At 34.9% G+C, this 16,518-nt stretch overlaps 1 protein-coding gene across 1 annotated transcript; it reads right to left on the bottom strand.

Annotated features, from left to right (window-relative positions):
- Positions 1 to 563: 563 nt before the first annotated feature.
- On the bottom strand, positions 564 to 15,065 carry LOC128236576 (beta-1,4-N-acetylgalactosaminyltransferase bre-4-like). Its single transcript, XM_052951515.1, has 5 exons — positions 14,870 to 15,065; positions 4,875 to 5,089; positions 3,430 to 3,617; positions 1,602 to 1,724; positions 564 to 1,027 (listed from the first exon to the last, which is right to left on the bottom strand). The coding sequence occupies exons 1-5, from the start codon at positions 15,039 to 15,041 to the stop codon at positions 739 to 741; spliced, it is 987 nt and encodes a 328-aa protein (XP_052807475.1). The 5' UTR covers positions 15,042 to 15,065; the 3' UTR covers positions 564 to 738.
- Between the last annotated feature and the right edge of the window lie 1,453 nt (positions 15,066 to 16,518).

Here is a 16,518-nt window from a genome sequence, read left to right as displayed (position 1 = left end):
ATGGCACGGTCAAACTACTACGGAGTATCACAAATACAACAACAGCACTTTTATTTTGAATATTCAGCGATTGCAAACAAATTTTCCCTTAATCCAATATTTATGCGAATAGCTCAGAAACAATATTGCTGCGCACCTTCCGTTCATGTTTCATTGTGATGCGTATGATCCACACGAAGTGTGTTTTTACTGCAATCATTTTTATCTTTCCTCAAAAGAATGCATAATTTTAGAAGATCTACCATTAACGTTTTTACTTTATTCGTGATTGTTGGAATAAGAGTGAGGTTGTGTACACAAACTGGTTAAAACCCCCAGTAAATTTACATTTTACTGACCGTTCAAAGGCGGTACCTAACAATCCTTGATAAACATACCTAGTTTTGTATATAGAGTATGTATGTACTGTGTTGTTTGTGAAGTTTTGTGCTGTTCTTTTTTGTATTTTTTTTGTTTTTATGCTCTATGTCTTTGGCGTTTACCCAGTGCCATTAAACTGGGTTTATGTTTTAACTTTTGCTGCTGAGCTTGTTTCTGTAGTTTTTCGCATAAATGTTGTCCAAATCCCGGGTAAGCTACCGTATATTCCTTCATTTGTCTTAAACAGTTTAAATACATATTTGAGAATAGATCATTTTCATGCACGGTAAACAATAAACATATAAAATGTTTATATCAGATCTGGCAGAACTTCAGAGGTAAAAATGCATCAAAGTATTCGCCGTGAATGGTATGAAGCTAAGAATTCTTCCACGACACCATACGGATGATATCGTCGATGCTGTCGGTATTGGACGGAGCTGGACCAACGTTGATCATCAAGTGTGTGTAATAATGCGTCCTTCGAACTGATATGAGATCATACTGTACGCTATTCAAACCATCTTGTTCATAAATATCTTTTGTCTGACCTAAAAGTGTGTATCTTCGTTCCCCGACAACCATTTCACTCTGTTCATGTTTTATCATCTTATAACGTGCTAATTCCCCGTCTTGTCGAGTAATTCCATTGTTGTTTGACATAATCCTGCAAAACATTCATAAACCGTTATTCTTCATGTGGCTTTAAAGCTGTACTCTCACAGATTAAACATTTTGAGAACATTTTTGATTTTTGTCTTGGAAAAACCATTTTTTACGAAAACCCATGGAAATCAGTTATATAAGACTGCTGTCAAAAATATGGGTCGCAGATTTTTATATTTATGTTTGATAAACGATGTTTTATGCATGTTTCTTAAACTTTTAGTAACGTTAGTTTTCAGACGGAAATAGGAAAATCTACGAATTACTTTTTGTTAGCAATCTTATATCATTGGTTTGCAAAAAATTATGTGAAGATTTGCCCTTTCCAAATCTCTATATCTGTGAGAGTGCAGCTTTAAGTATGATGACATTGATAAAGACCACAGTGAAGCGATTAAGCTTAATTACCTGTAAGACATGTAGTCGCCCCTCCCTTCTCGCATAGCGAGCAACATAACCTGTACTTTTCACCGACCACCGCGATGCAAGCAAGGTTATTTATACATTTTGTCGACCTCCGCAGATCAGTGACTTGTATGACACGTAGTCGCCCTTCACTATGCGAGTAACGTTACCTGTAAGACATGTCGTCGTCCTCCGCTCCCCAGCCCCAGTACAGGTTCGAGTAGCCGTTCAAAGCGATAAAGTGCGCCGGGGGGAAGGCAATAACACCACCAACTAAACATTGGTACAGCAGCCTAGCGGAAGAAACTATATCGGTTATGAATTTGTATTGCTGTACGTAACACTAAGACATGAACATGTCCTCTCCTGGATAAGAGCATACAAGAATATTGAGAAAACACCACTAACTAAATCGACTTCGTTAGCGTAGTGGGAAATAACATACAATAAGTGTTAATTTCAATTAAGGATTATTTTCTTACGAATTCGTAAAGTAAACTTAGTACGTAAAACCCGGACAGGAGAGTAGTCATTTCATGAATTGTTTATATGTCAGAGGATTATTCTTCGTATAAAATCAATGCTCATGCTTATTGTAGTAAAGCTGGAAATCAGCCCATTTTACGCCTTTTGACAGTCAAAATATCAATCGAAATACATTTCGCAAATTTTCTTTTTTATCACCAACCCTACATTTTCCTCCAGAACCAGTTGTTTCCTACAGAAACGCAGTAATTTAAAATACGGAAATGATTGTTGATTCCATCGATTTACCGCACGTATTTTATCAAAAATGTAAAAAAAATATTTGCGACCGAATTATTGGTGGTAACAATCATGTTTTAATATGCAAATTTTCATGCGCAGTAAAATAGTGTTTTGTTAAAGGAAGTAAACAATGCGAGGAGTTTTATATTGTATATCAACCGGTTTAGCACTCATGTCAATAAATTCAAACAAAATGGAGGTTATAGACACCAGTAGACTCGAGTTCAAGTGAATGTTTGTTCCACTGACCGTTCTAATGCGATTATCCCATCGTTTAATTGAGGGTATGGTTAGTTTCTGGTGTTGTATTTGTGTATGTGATGTTAGATTGTTTTTTGCGTTTTATTTGTGTATGAGTTGTTAATATGTTTTGTGTCTGTAGTTCATTGTCGTTTGGGCCTTGCTGTGTAGACCTAAACTTGGATTAATTTTGAATTCTTGACTACTGGGTTTGTTCCTGTATTTTTATAGTAATTTTTGTAAATTCTAATTGAAGTGAAATGTATTATCACTGAAATAAACTTAACTTCGAATATTTTATTCAAAAGCCAACAGTTCTCTTATCATTTGTCATGGTAATAAAAGCACAAGTTGCCATTTGCCCAAGCTTTTCACATTGTTTGCCCAAAAAGCCATTATCTGTCGTGATACTCATGACAAAACCAAACAAACGTAAGCCTACTTTGTTATCTGTTTTCTTTTACAGCATAATCTCGGATTAATAAAACAGCTCTCCGACCTTAATTGTATTCTGGACAAACCCCAACACTGCACATGTGGGTTATCACATACCATTCTCTTTAAAGTGATATTGAAAACGAAATTAAATTTTAAAAATGAAATGTATATGGACTCCTAAATCTGTTTTGTTCCCTTTGTAAAACCATGCATTATACTCATTTTTTAAATATCCAAAATCAATCATAGTTAAGACAGGTTCATATGATTTTAAAGTGATTAAAGTAGATAAGATTCCTAAAGCAATGTCATTTTATATTATAAATGATTATCATAATTAAAATTGGTTTTAATCATCTTAGCATTTGGTTTATCCAAATCAGCGGATATTAATGTACTAGTATAGGAAGTCTCTTTTTTCTCGTTTCGCGTCTGTTAGGCCTAAGCAGTTTGCCTCTGATCAATATATTAGTTATTAAATTTTGCTTCTAGGCGTCTCGCTATAGCTTCCATTGTATTATAATTATCTGATTGTTCCTCCACAAAACTTACATATACTTCAAAACGTCGACAGAAGGTGACATATGTTTTGGCCTATCGTCACATAGATAGGTTATACGGTCATCTTCAGGAATCAGGTCTACATCGTGAAAGATGAAGCAATCGAAATCCGACATCTTGGACACCTCTAGAAAAGCTGCGTTCATCACACGGCCCTTGTTAAAAGCTTGATTCCCATACTGAAAATAAATGCATTCGTGTGTACAAAATAAAGTGATAACAACAAAGTCGAATTCGGATCTTAACTATTAAATGATATTAGTGTCCGTGAGCTTTAACCAAGACAGGCTAACGTTTTTGACATAAAGTTTATTATGAAATTATGTATTAATCGACATGGATATTTTAACAAGAATTTGCAAAATCAGCAAACTACGATAGTTTTATTAATAAGCATCAAATAAGCTTTTTTGCATAGTTTCGTTCTGCGTACCACGCTCTTGTGAACATAACACGCATCTGAACAATCCATGATTTCCTCAAGCAGTACACGGTGATATACAATGTCGACCGAGTACAAGGTCTTTCTATTTGGGAAAATAAATCCTGTTGAGATATAATTTAGGATTGTAGGAATGACGAATGCACAAGATTCATATGACATCGAACGCGATGAGTGCTCGTGGTAGTCATGAAACTCGTGCATAGAATTTTGCAATGCTGATATTTGAATCACAATCCGCAAACAGAAATGCATTATGCACATGAATTCACGTATTGTGAACCTTTGGCGACATTAAAACATGTCTCAGCAGCTTCCGGAAAACTAAAACAGTTATATAAAATGCACATTCAGTGACTTTTTAACTATCATTTAGAGGGTAGATTACAGTTATAATTGTTAAGGAATATTAGCTTTGATAAGATAATAATCATATTTTAGCATATGGTTTCGCCCTCGCATCTCCTGTTTACAAACACAATCCAAAAACTGATTTTGTATTTTTATTTGTATTCGCCACCTTTTTCGGTTTTTTTCTTCGTCATAATCTGATGAACATAACATAAAATCAGTTCTTTACTCTGTAAGAGCTGTATAGAAAGGCTTCATATTTTCATGAACAATATTATCACTTATGAAACTTGCATTTCTTATCAAGTAAAATTTAGGTGTTATTTATTTTTCTAACAGAATAAACTATACAGATCAATCATAATTGCATCAATTATGCCTTTATGTTCAGTTTAATTTTATTATGAATACATGTTATTATTTTAACGGGCTCGCGGTAACGCTAGATGACCCTATATAAGCAAAACAATAGCAACCTCGTGGCAAGGTCTTTCCAATCACCTTGGCAGGTCTGGTAAGAATACTAGACTCGTCCTCGTGCAAAGACCTGATTATGCGGTTTCTATTGTTTATACATGGCTTTTGAAATACACAGACCTACGCAAAACAAAATAATAAATGTCTAACCTCATTGAGTTCTTACCTGCTCCGCAACGAAGATGTGTAAGTGTACTTTCTGCTTCACCAAGATGGGTATAATACTTTTGAGTAATATATGTAAATGTTCCTCTCTGTTTCTAAACGGGATGATGACGGCAACGTGCTGGACTGGGTTGCACGATGCAGGCTTCCACGTTCCATTGATAATTAATGGAAACTTCAAGTTATCTTGGGATAACGAAGATTCTAATCTGCCTTCTGAAATAGTCACAGAGTGAGGTGGTCTGTTCTAATAGAGAAAATATAATGTGTTGGGAAAAAGTGCATTATTCTTGACAGTAAGTCATTCAACATACGTACGTGCTTGCATATTTCAAATATAATACATAGGGGATATTATGATAGGACGTTTTTCTGGTGATCTGTATCACGTCGAGTTCGGTGTGTAAACACGTATCCGTCGAGACCTCAGGTCGAGACGGATACAGACAGACAGACAGACAGAAAATTTATTCAAGTCTCACTTTTATACATTCATGGGATAAATACTGATAAAACGTGCAATAATAATGTATAAAACCACTCCTCATGGAGTTATGAGAGACTATTTGCTCAATAAAAAACAATAAAATATATCAACTTTAAAACATACAATATAACTTAAAATATTCAGTAATAAAAATAAGGTGAGAATAATCATTATTGTACAAAACATGCAATAACACATACAAACACTAAATTACTTGTTATACAGATACTGACGTCGGAGTTTCAGGATATCATGACAGGTTTTGGCACGGTGTTTAACGATAGTTTCATTTGAAAGAAGGAATGAAAGTTTTTCGTTATCCAATAATGAATTGAAATTATCATTAATATCAATAACTTTTAACAACAGTAAATGCCGTAGATTATTATGTAAAGGACAATGTAATAAAACATGACATTCATCTTCTACTATGTTATGACAGTTAAAACAGGTTCTTTGTTCAACATTGAGTGATTCATAGCGGCCTGTTTCGAGTTTTAATAGCGCCACTCCACATCTAAATTTAGCTAACGCACTTCTGTTAAGGCGGGTAATAGATGGGCTCTAAACATAGTATTCTGTTTTATATGTTTGCTTAAAAGTTCTGTATAGCCGCAGTTTGTTGCCTCCATTTATCTGTCGTATGCTTGTATTTACATTTATAACATTACGCCATTGATTGTGAATTTGGTCAAGCATAGTTGTATGACACGTATCTATTAATCTAAAGTGTTCAGATCTACGAATTTTAACGTTTATATCCAAGTTATAGTCAGCTATATCTTTCACTTTATTCATTACAGTACGAGTCCAACACTTCTTATAACCAGATATTGCTTTAAATACAAAGTTATTCAGTCGATTACTGTCCATATTAGCTAATCGGACCCAATGGGAAATTACAACTTTCCATTGTTTAACAAGAGGTGGGGTCCATCCAATGTCACCATTAACATCGGCGTTTGGTGTATATTTTCCTAATCCAAGGAAGAAGCGACTGGCTCTATGCTGGACGGCATTAATGCAGGCGTATTTCCGTGTTCCCCATATCGCAGCACCGTAGCCGATGGTTGGCCAGACTACTGTGTCGTAAAGTTTCGTAAAAACGTTAAATGGCATGCCTCCCATGGCTGTAAATTTTGATATAATAAGTCCAAGGGCTCGTGTAGCTGACTGGGCAACGTATTTTGCAGTGATGTTATAATCGAGACTGTCGTTTAGATGTAGTCCTAGGTAACGATATTTTTCTACGCATTCCAATTCATTATTACTACATTTGAACTTAAACTGTGTTTTCTGTCTAGACGGATTTCTAAAGTGCATAACCTTGCTCTTCTCAATATTAACGGTCATGTTGTTTGTGCAACACCATCGCGATAGTATGTCTAGCAAATATTGAAGATCGTTTTCATTTTCGGCAATTAACACTAAATCATCCGCATAAAATAGGTGACTTATTATCTTGCCGTTAAATAAAACACCTTTATTTGAATGCTCAAATAGTTCGCTGCAGTCATTTAAAAAAAAGTTGAACATTGTCGTGGAAACCAGACAGCCCTGTTTCAGGCCAGTGGATACGTCAAACCAATCGGTTGTATAGTTGTTCACGCGCACGGCACATTTGACCGATTTGTAAAGCGACTTCAGAGCAGTCAACATTTTGCCGTGTATTCCGAAGTTCCCTTCCAATTTAGCCCATAGCTTACTTCTATTAATCCGGTCATAGGCTTTGGAAAAGTCAACGTATGCAACAAAGGTATCCTTCTTTGTCTTTTTTCTAGCGTCGATTATACTAGTTAAAGTTGATAACTGGTCGATCGTACTTCTGTTTTTCCGAAAACCATTTTGAGTGTCAGATACTGCATTGTTTAGTTCGCTCCATTTAGTAAGTCTATCATTTAATACAGAGCAATATACTTTGTAATTTGCCGGTGTCACTGTAATTCCACGGTAGTTAACTGGGTCACGTTTATCTGAGTCTTTCTTTTTCAAGATTGGGGTAATAAGTCCGTATGTCCATGCTTTAGGAACAGTCCCTGTGTCAAAACAGACGTTAAATAAGGCATGTAAGTAGTACACAGTCAATTTATTGTTTAACATCTCGGCTGGTATACCGTCGTGCCCGGGGGCTTTATTCTTGTTTAACGAATTCACAGCTTTGTCAATCTCCAAAATATGAATTCCATCGTTCAGTGAGTGAGTGCTCAAAGTGTTTTCATGTAAGTTATTTTGCATAACTACAGGTTCGTTATTAATATTTGGTACATTGTATAGCTTTTCAAAAGAGTTCTTCCATTTGTTTAAGACGTCTTGAGGTAATGTTGATACCGAACCGTCCGCTAGCAAGACTTCAATCGGAATAGATTTATTTCGCTCGGACCCGATACCAATCTTCCCTATGTCTTTCCAAAAATCGCTCTTATTTGTGTTTTCACAAGCTTTTAATAATTTACTTTGTTCATCATGCCAGTGTGCCCTTTTTCTCCGTTTTGTCAAATAGTTTTCTTTTGTTCATAAATATTGCTTTTAATAAGTTTTTCTGAGATCTGATCTTACAGTTGAGCCATAATTTTTCGCTTACGCAAACACCCTTCCACTCAACGCTCAAATCCTCGTTCCACCAAGGTTTATTAACTCGCTTATTTTTCGTGTTGTTTACATTGAGATTTATCTCCCTTGGGTTTAAGTGCGTCTTCATCTGCGAGTTAAGTATATCCAGAAATTCAGTATAAGAATTGTCAATATGTTCTTGTCTATCTCTGTCGGCCTCTAGCAGGTTTATCTTTTCCTTAAGAAGTTCATACATATCATGTTTGTTCATAAAAACTTCTGGAATATTCTGTCGGTCGTGTATTATCTTGCTTTTGTTTAACTTGCCATTAACAACACTTGTGTTAATACTATCAACATTCTTAAAATTTGTCATAGACAAAGTCCACTGTAACACTGAATGGTCGGGAATTGTAATTCGGTCTAGTGTGTTTATACCGGTGATTTTTTGGAAAAGATATATTGCTCTTATTACGTTAAAATGTTCATAACGGTTTAACTGTTCGTATGGGACTAGGCAATAGTCGACAACTGCGCAACCCTTTGTTGAGATGCTTGTATAATCATTTTTAATACAATTTTTGCCGTTTAAAATACATAAATTAGCACTAAGAAGAAAGTCCAGGAAAGCATCGCAATATGGCGATATGTGATAGTCAATTATATCTCTTTCCGGTATATAGTCAACTCCAGCGATGTAATCGTCATTGTTTCCGACACGAATGTTAAAGTCTCCGACGATCGAAACTAATGAGTCCCTTTGATACTCGTATACTTGTGAAAGAAGTGTTTCTAAGAATTCGTTAATTTGAATGTTGCGTGTTGAGTTTGCCGGTGGTAAGTAACACACACCGATTCGAAGTCGTTCTTTAGTTATTTTATTTGTTACTGATATCCATAAAATTCCTTCATGTTCATCATTTAACTTGTTCACAGTAAATGTATTTAAAAATGTATTCCGAATAAGAACACCGATGCCTCCACTTCCTTTTGGTGCCCTTCTGTGTAAGTTAATTCGATTATGTCCAATCCATGTATATCCTTCGACGTTTAAAATTTCATCGTTCTTTAAATGTGTTTCTGCTATACATACAATATCAACATTTAATTGATCAATACAGTTTTTGCGTATTTGATAATTTTCCGACATTTCATTCCGACTGAAACCGTTTGTGTTCCAAAACCCGCATGAAACCTAGTATTGACGGTAATTATTTCTGTGACGACCTTGGTAACCTTGGTTACCGTGGGTGTAATTTCTTCGGTCCTCACCGTCATGATATCCCTGGTGGCGGCGGCTTGTATCACGTGCATGGTCGCGATGGCGCGTCTCGTGTCGGTCACGTGACGACTGATGCTCATGGCGATACGAAGTACGGTCGGTATCATGACGTCTTGTGAAGGTTTCATCTCGGCGTCTGTGATCTGACCTGCCAGATCTCGTGCGTACCTGGTGAGGGGACGTCTTTCGGCGGTGCCGCACTTCTTGCCACTCGTGAGCGTCACGCGATTCCTCATTGTGTGTTCTCTGCACTAGTCGGTTGCCTTTAACATAGAGTTTATCGTTACCAATAACTTTGGCAATAGTCTTCAGGTTTGCAATAGAGTTTCTTTCTTCCGGAGTTAAGTCATGTTCTATATAAATGTTTTTGTATGTAGCGTTTTGTTTGAGAGTTGCCTTACTCTTCATAATTTCATGTTTGTCCTCTTTTGTGTTGCACGAGACCACAACGATTCCACATTCGGAGGATTGATTTGCACGCTTTCTCTCGGCATCTTTTATTTTAATTTCTAATTTCAGGCCGTCTTTGATTAACGTATTTACGCTGTTGACGATATTTTCATCCCTACGTTCCGGTAAGTTCTTTAAAACCAATCCAGTAGTTTTCTTTTAATCACTGTCTTTGGGGACAGCGTTATTTACTGGTAGAGATTTCATGTCACTTTTTACTTGGTTCAGTTCCTCATTGAATTCCTTTCTAAGTTTGTTTACAACAGGAGACATGGCATTCTGGACGTGTGTCTTAATCGTTAACTCGAGATTAGTTTCAAGCTTCACTATTCTAGATGATAAACTGTCAAGACTTACTCTCATCTGCTCGGCAAGATTGTTTATTGCTGCCACCACTGATACGTTTTCATCAGCGTTGTGAATATTAATGCCAGGGGGTTCCGGGGACGGTGGTTCTGGTTCGGACCGCCGCCGCGTCTTTGAAGATTTTGGTTTGGTTGGTTGCGCTTGATGTGCGCTACTGGCGTTCACTGTTGATTTTTGTTTGCTCTTTGGTGCACGTGGTGTTCTACCTTTTTCTAGGTATTAGATACGACTGGCCCAGATATAATGGATTGGGATTGGGATTGGGGTTCTTTCTCTGTCGATTGTGTGTTGTGGGTTTCCATGGATACCAAACCGGAAGCGCCCGTTCCGGATATAGATGCCTTGGTACCCGGTAAACTGGTTCCAGAATTGTTTGCTCCGGTATACATGACTCCGTTTGGCCCGTTTGGGTCCCAATATTCGGCGCCTGTGTCAAGTCGAGATCCCCTGCGGCTGGTGGTCATATCATCGTCAAACAAAAGTTGCGTTGCTGGGATTAACGGTTCGCTATACTCGCTATTGTCCGCCATAATTGAACACCACACTGATTGAAAACTGCTGATTGTAATCCGCACTCTTTCTGCGGTGAACACTTGTCAGATTAATATCCAACAAAGAAAAAAAATGAGTTTTCTGCTATTTACAGATAAGTTCCAACGAAATTTTATATAAAAATATCTCAATGCTATTCCGTGAATCAAGATCAATAAATCCATATAAATTTTATTATGTAAATCCAGATATTCACTTTGGAAAATGCCAAAAAGTATCTGTGATCAGAAACACGTCTTATCACACCTTATCACACCTTTTCACAAAAAAAATACATGTTTACTCACCGAACGAGACGTGATACAGGTCACCAGAAAAACGTCCTACCATAATATTCAATTTATTATATATCTGCCTATTTAATTTATTCCTTGTTATTTTTCGGTTACAATTTGATTAAAATTTACCGCCATCTGTCAAATGCGCGTATGAATTCGAATGTGTTATGTAATTTTGTGTATTGAAGTCAAGGGAGGCTACTACAGCGAAACAAAGTCAGAAGTTTCAGAATTCACTTTATTGAGCAAAATAAGAACAAAAGAGTTTGTGTTTGAGCAAAATTAACAAATTCCTTATACGAGAACAATCATTTCATGTCACAGCACAAAAGAACAACAACAACAAAAATATACTTATTTTACGAGTATACACTAATCGTTATTTCCTGTAGAAGTAACGCAGCCATTTTTAACGAAGTTAATATTCGTTGGATTTTTTGACGATCATAATATGCAGAATTGACGGAGGTTTGTGAGTCAATCGCTAATTTTATCGATAACGCGAATTCGCCTTCTTCTTTGTATTGGCAAGCTGCTCATATTTATTATAGTAAACATGGATAATGCAACAATTTATGAACTTCGAAATGGCAAACAACTAGTTCACTGATGTAGCTGTCTAGATAGAGTGGAAGCGTTCTTTGCTTCGTGCTTATCCTCACGGTTCTTTGAAGAACATGAGAACCATGTTCCTGAATATTGACATGCTTCAGGAGCGTGAGTAAATTTAGATAATATAATGTATTTAAAACTTGACAGGATTTACCATTGTTTTTTGTCAAGCTTTTTTTTAAGCAACGCGAAAGTAGTTCCGAGATAACACACGGTACGCGCATGATGCGGAATCAGAAAACGACAGTATCATGATACGGATTGTCAATACGGCGTGCTGTATTTTCATTGTTGAATATGGAAAAGGAATTTGATAGGCATATAATTAAATACAATATAATATAGTTCGGTAGACTCGTAGTAAAATAACACTTCACTAAAACATGAAAACGTAATTTGCACATTCACACAATACTAAAGCCAATTCGAACCAAGTATTGCATAAACGCAGTAAATAAAGGTTAATCCGCATTCATTGTTTTGACACTAGTTGCAATGTGCTGTATTATCTTATCCAGGCAATTTTGCCTAAATACAAAAAAAAACAATAAAAAGATCAATTTCATCAAATTAAACAAAATGATACCCCTTTCAAGGACACAGGGTCAATGCAAATCGCACGGAACAGAAATAAAACGTAAAAGGTAAATCTTATCAACGTATGTATTAGTTCGAGGAAACATCAGAATATAACAAATACTAATTAAACTAATAGGCAAACCCCAAGTTTGTCTTTGATTTGGATCCCTACTCTATCTACAGACACAAGAAAACAATTCAGAGTACCTAATGCAAAGAAAACTTTAATAAAAACAAAATTACAATATATATTTACTAATATATTTTTTTCAGATGAAAAACCTAAATGAATTATTGGAAAAAAGTGACGCTGAAACATTCCGAGTGAGACAAACGGTTGTATATAACGCTTTTAAGATAAACAAATCTGCAAATGTCTATCAAAGGACTGAAAGCGTAGTAATGCGAAGACCCTAATTTAAATTATATATTTTTGCAAGATATTCACCGTCAAAAATCAGAAGACCAATACTCTTCAAAGTATTTCCATTGTATTAACGGCTTCACTTAGATCCCTGCAATCCATTGAGTCTATCTGTCCAACCAGCTGCTGGAAGCAGTTTAATTTAACGATTCTTTTTTTTTTTTGAAAATCAACATAAATAGGTATGAGCCTCACTGTTAGCAATCAGCAATTTAAGACAATTATTGTATTTATATATAATATTATAATGACAATTAATACATATTGATAAGGTTTTCATTAATCTTTTATAGTAATTTGAAACCCTGTTTCAGCATTTCATCCGTCATAAATTTACTACGAGAGCTGATTTTTTTTTACATCTGTTGCTTAAGCCAGCGAGTCCTTTCAACTGTGCAATAAAACACCATTTGAATGTGAAATATGAACATCTCCTACTAAAGAATGGTAATTAATTATTTCGAAATTGAAATCATCACGCTTATCGTAAAGATTGATATTGAGTTTAGCGTCGAGTTATTTAGGATGCGTTTAGACTGGATACATTAGATTTATTCATTTGCCATTGTGGATTGTATAACAAATCAGTATTATCTGAAAATACCGGATTATTCAAACTCAGGTTATCGTACAAATATCTGTAAATATATTTTTTTCGACATAAATCCACTTTCATATCAGTAAAAAAAGAAGTCATCATGTAAAAATGCATAAGTATCACCCATTGGAAAGCCTATAATTATTATAAATATGTACTTTTTAAAATTCAGAACAAATTTTAATATTTCAATAACATCTGAGTCTGATTGTATTAGGCAACATGGACGCCCAAGATTTCCTCATGTATCTCAATAAGCTAGTCATAGTGTTATGTCAGCTATTTTAACAACGTAATCATGTCGTTTCATGAAATTAGCTAATAAATCTATCGAAAATAACATGGTAAGCACTTAACATGTGTATTCTGCATAATTGTCAAAATGTTAGGATCGCCGTTCATAGATAAGAAATATCAGTGTGTCAGGCAGTAGAGTTGATAAGTTTGACATAGCTTTTGCAGTTCACTTTTGGTTGTTTTTTTAAAAAAAATTGAAATCGCGTTAAACGCCAAATGCGAATGTAGCTGATTAATTTATAAAACCCAAACATACAGGGACAGCCACAGCCGCCTACAATTTATTCAAGATCCTGTTTAAAAGAACAAGTACTAAACTAGCACGAAGCATGAGATTCAAAGCTAAAAGACAACACATTTATAAAATAAATGTTGGGGTAAGAGCGATGGCACGGTCAAACTACTACGGAGTATCACAAATACAACAACAGAACTTTACTAAACAAGATAACACTCCTAATACTAAGTGGGACAATGATTAACTTATAGTTTTGAATATTCATGCATTGCAAACAAACTTTCCCTCAATTTAATGTTAACTAAAGTGTTATATCGAGCTACAAATGTATGCCAAACCCAAAGAAGATAATCCATGTTCGTGAAGTCGCTGTTTGTGATCAATTTATTTATGGCTAAATTGGCGTTTAATATTGAATCGTTAGCGAATGTAAACATTTCGACTGGCGGTTATCAACTTGCTTTGTTATTTCTCTTGATTGTTGCTATTTGGCGACAAACAAACATGTGCATTCAGTGAAACGCTCATGTGGCATTGAAAGAGAGCATGTGTAAAAAATAGACTTGTTTTGTGTATGTTTTTTTAGATATTAGTTTTCTGCAATTACAATATTACACTAACACATCCTGGTGTTGGCTTTTAGTTTATGGCATGAAGACTTTTAAGATCTTTGGAACATTGCCTTTTTGATTGAGAGTTGAAATAATATGTTTCTTTAAATTCAGATTTTGAAATGTTTGGTTCTCTCTGTTTTATTGTTTCCTATTAAAATTTATTTTGGGTTTCAACACTATTACTTAGATTTATCGTCTTTTCCATAGAGACAAACTATAGTTTAAAAAATGATATATTTCCATAAAGAGCGTTTCATTTCATTTTAAATGTATTAAATTTAGCACAGGTAAATTTGCCACTTTAGCGTCAACTTAAACTTTAGATGCTTATCCTTAGATATGCGAAATAACCAAAAGGGTACCTATAACCTATTTTGAAACAACCTTTGATTACTTCCTTATTAAATCAATGCCTTAATGTTAAACACAAGAACAACAAACAAGTACATTCACATTTTCGTTTGTTGAAAAGCGTTTAATTGCAAGTACGGCAAGCGGTACCCTTCATGTAGTTATATACTGTTGGAACACTTGATGAAAAATTATCATATTCAAATGATTTGAAAATGAAAATATTGCGTATACTAATGGACAAAGGCATAATGGTTTAACAAAGTGAAAACACTTGAAATAGATATAATTATAATATGAAGGCAGAAGGATATTTACTAAAGTCCGTTCTTTCATTGCAGCAGGCCTTCAGACCATTCACGTGACCACTAGCGTCTCCATCGGCGTTCTGATCGCATAGAACTCGTGTCCAGTTTGATCGAATAACCGCGATTTGATCCGGGTAGTCCATTTTCAAGTATACATTTAACATAAATAATAAACAAAACATTGTTCCTAGGTTTGTCAGTGTCCTTCTGTAAAGTATAAAGCTTAAACTTAAACGCATATTTATGCACGATGTTAGAGTACACTTATGAAACGAAATGGAAAGTTTTATCTCGTGAATTTTTCCAAAGATGATTTTATCTTAAACATCAACCAATATTAGCAAATTTAACTCATGTGTATTTTTCGAAGCCATGGTGTCTATTGGTATAAATAACCATGCTTTATGTTTTAATCAAGGATGGGATAAATTACGTGAGTCATATAGTCGATGTTGGCTGTTAATTGTTTAATTTAGATCACTGGTTTAGTATGATATATTTCTAACATTAACTATTCCGAACAGTTTAATCAGTCAATTTCATCATGTCGGGTAGAAATAGAGAAACAAATGAGTTTTCTTAGGGTTTTTTTAGAATTATGTTTAAAGCCTCAGTGCCACTTAGGTTTAAATAATTAGAGAAAAGAAATACAAGTGAGTATATAAATGTGATAGAGTCTCCTATAATGCCTCATAAGGTCCACACAATGCTTTATTTAAAAGAGATATATGGGAAATACTAAAGAAATTCCAAACAAGTCCACTGACTTACTATCTGCATATGCTGCAGATAAGTTGGTGGCACATAGCATCAATATTGTTTATTCAAACATCGCAGAAATGTACTTATGTTGTTGTAAAATGCACTTTTTGTATACAGAAATAAAGTGTGGTAAATTATTAGGAGATTTAAGTTCCTTAAGCTGGGACCTGTGAAATGCACTTTTTTGTATACTGAAATAAAGAGTTAGGAGATTTAAGTACTTTAAACTGGGACCCTTCACCAATAGTTGATATTTGCTCAAATATCGTCTTTAAAGATCACAATTTCCTCCCTTTGGCTTATTTACATTATCACGTAATGTTTAAGATTTATGCTCCATTTGTTAAAGTGGGTTATAAATTGGTAAAAGTGTTTTATCTTGACTTTACCGGCGTGGGTTCCCACCCACTTAAACCAAAATATTTTTATACTATAAATGTACTCTTTTCTGCAATTTCGATAACTAGAGAAAATAAGTGGAATCAATACAATACCTGAAAAATGTTTAATCCTAAAACTAAAAATTGGAAAACATTAGTATTTAATATTTATGTTAAAAAAAACTACAGAAACAAGCTCAGTAGCCAAAAGTTTAAACATAAAAATTCAAGTATACAGAAAGTCATGTGATATGCAAAGCTCGTAATTACGTTTTACGCGCTCAATTTAGATTATACTTCATTTCGTTATTGCAGTTTTGGTTAAAAATGTCTAAAAAGTGAAAAAGGCCATTTGGATATACATAAAAAAGAATCATCATCGCTAAAAAAATATTGGACTTAAGCATTGTGAAATCCATTTTGTTGGTCAAGTTCAATATAATACAACAGTTTCGGTCATCACCTATCATCGTCAATTTAATCTTATTTACGTCGACTAAAAACTAGGAAATATTGG

Source organism: Mya arenaria, chromosome 6 (assembly GCF_026914265.1).
Source record: "Mya arenaria isolate MELC-2E11 chromosome 6, ASM2691426v1".
NCBI classification, from domain to species: Eukaryota; Metazoa; Mollusca; class Bivalvia; order Myida; family Myidae; genus Mya; species Mya arenaria.
This window is presented reverse-complemented; position numbering and strand designations above follow the sequence as displayed.

Excerpts from the sequence above, each read along its gene's own strand:
- LOC128236576 (XM_052951515.1), bottom strand. The coding sequence starts at position 15,041 with ATGTTTTGTTTATTATTTATGTTAAATGTATACTTGAAAATGGACTAC. Across the intron at positions 1,725-3,429 it reads GTCGACGTTTTGAAGTATAT|GCTGCTGTACCAATGTTTAG; the intron begins GTAAGTTTTGTG and ends TTCTTCCGCTAG. Across the intron at positions 1,028-1,601 it reads GACGACGACATGTCTTACAG|GATTATGTCAAACAACAATG; the intron begins GTAACGTTACTC and ends AATGTTTTGCAG.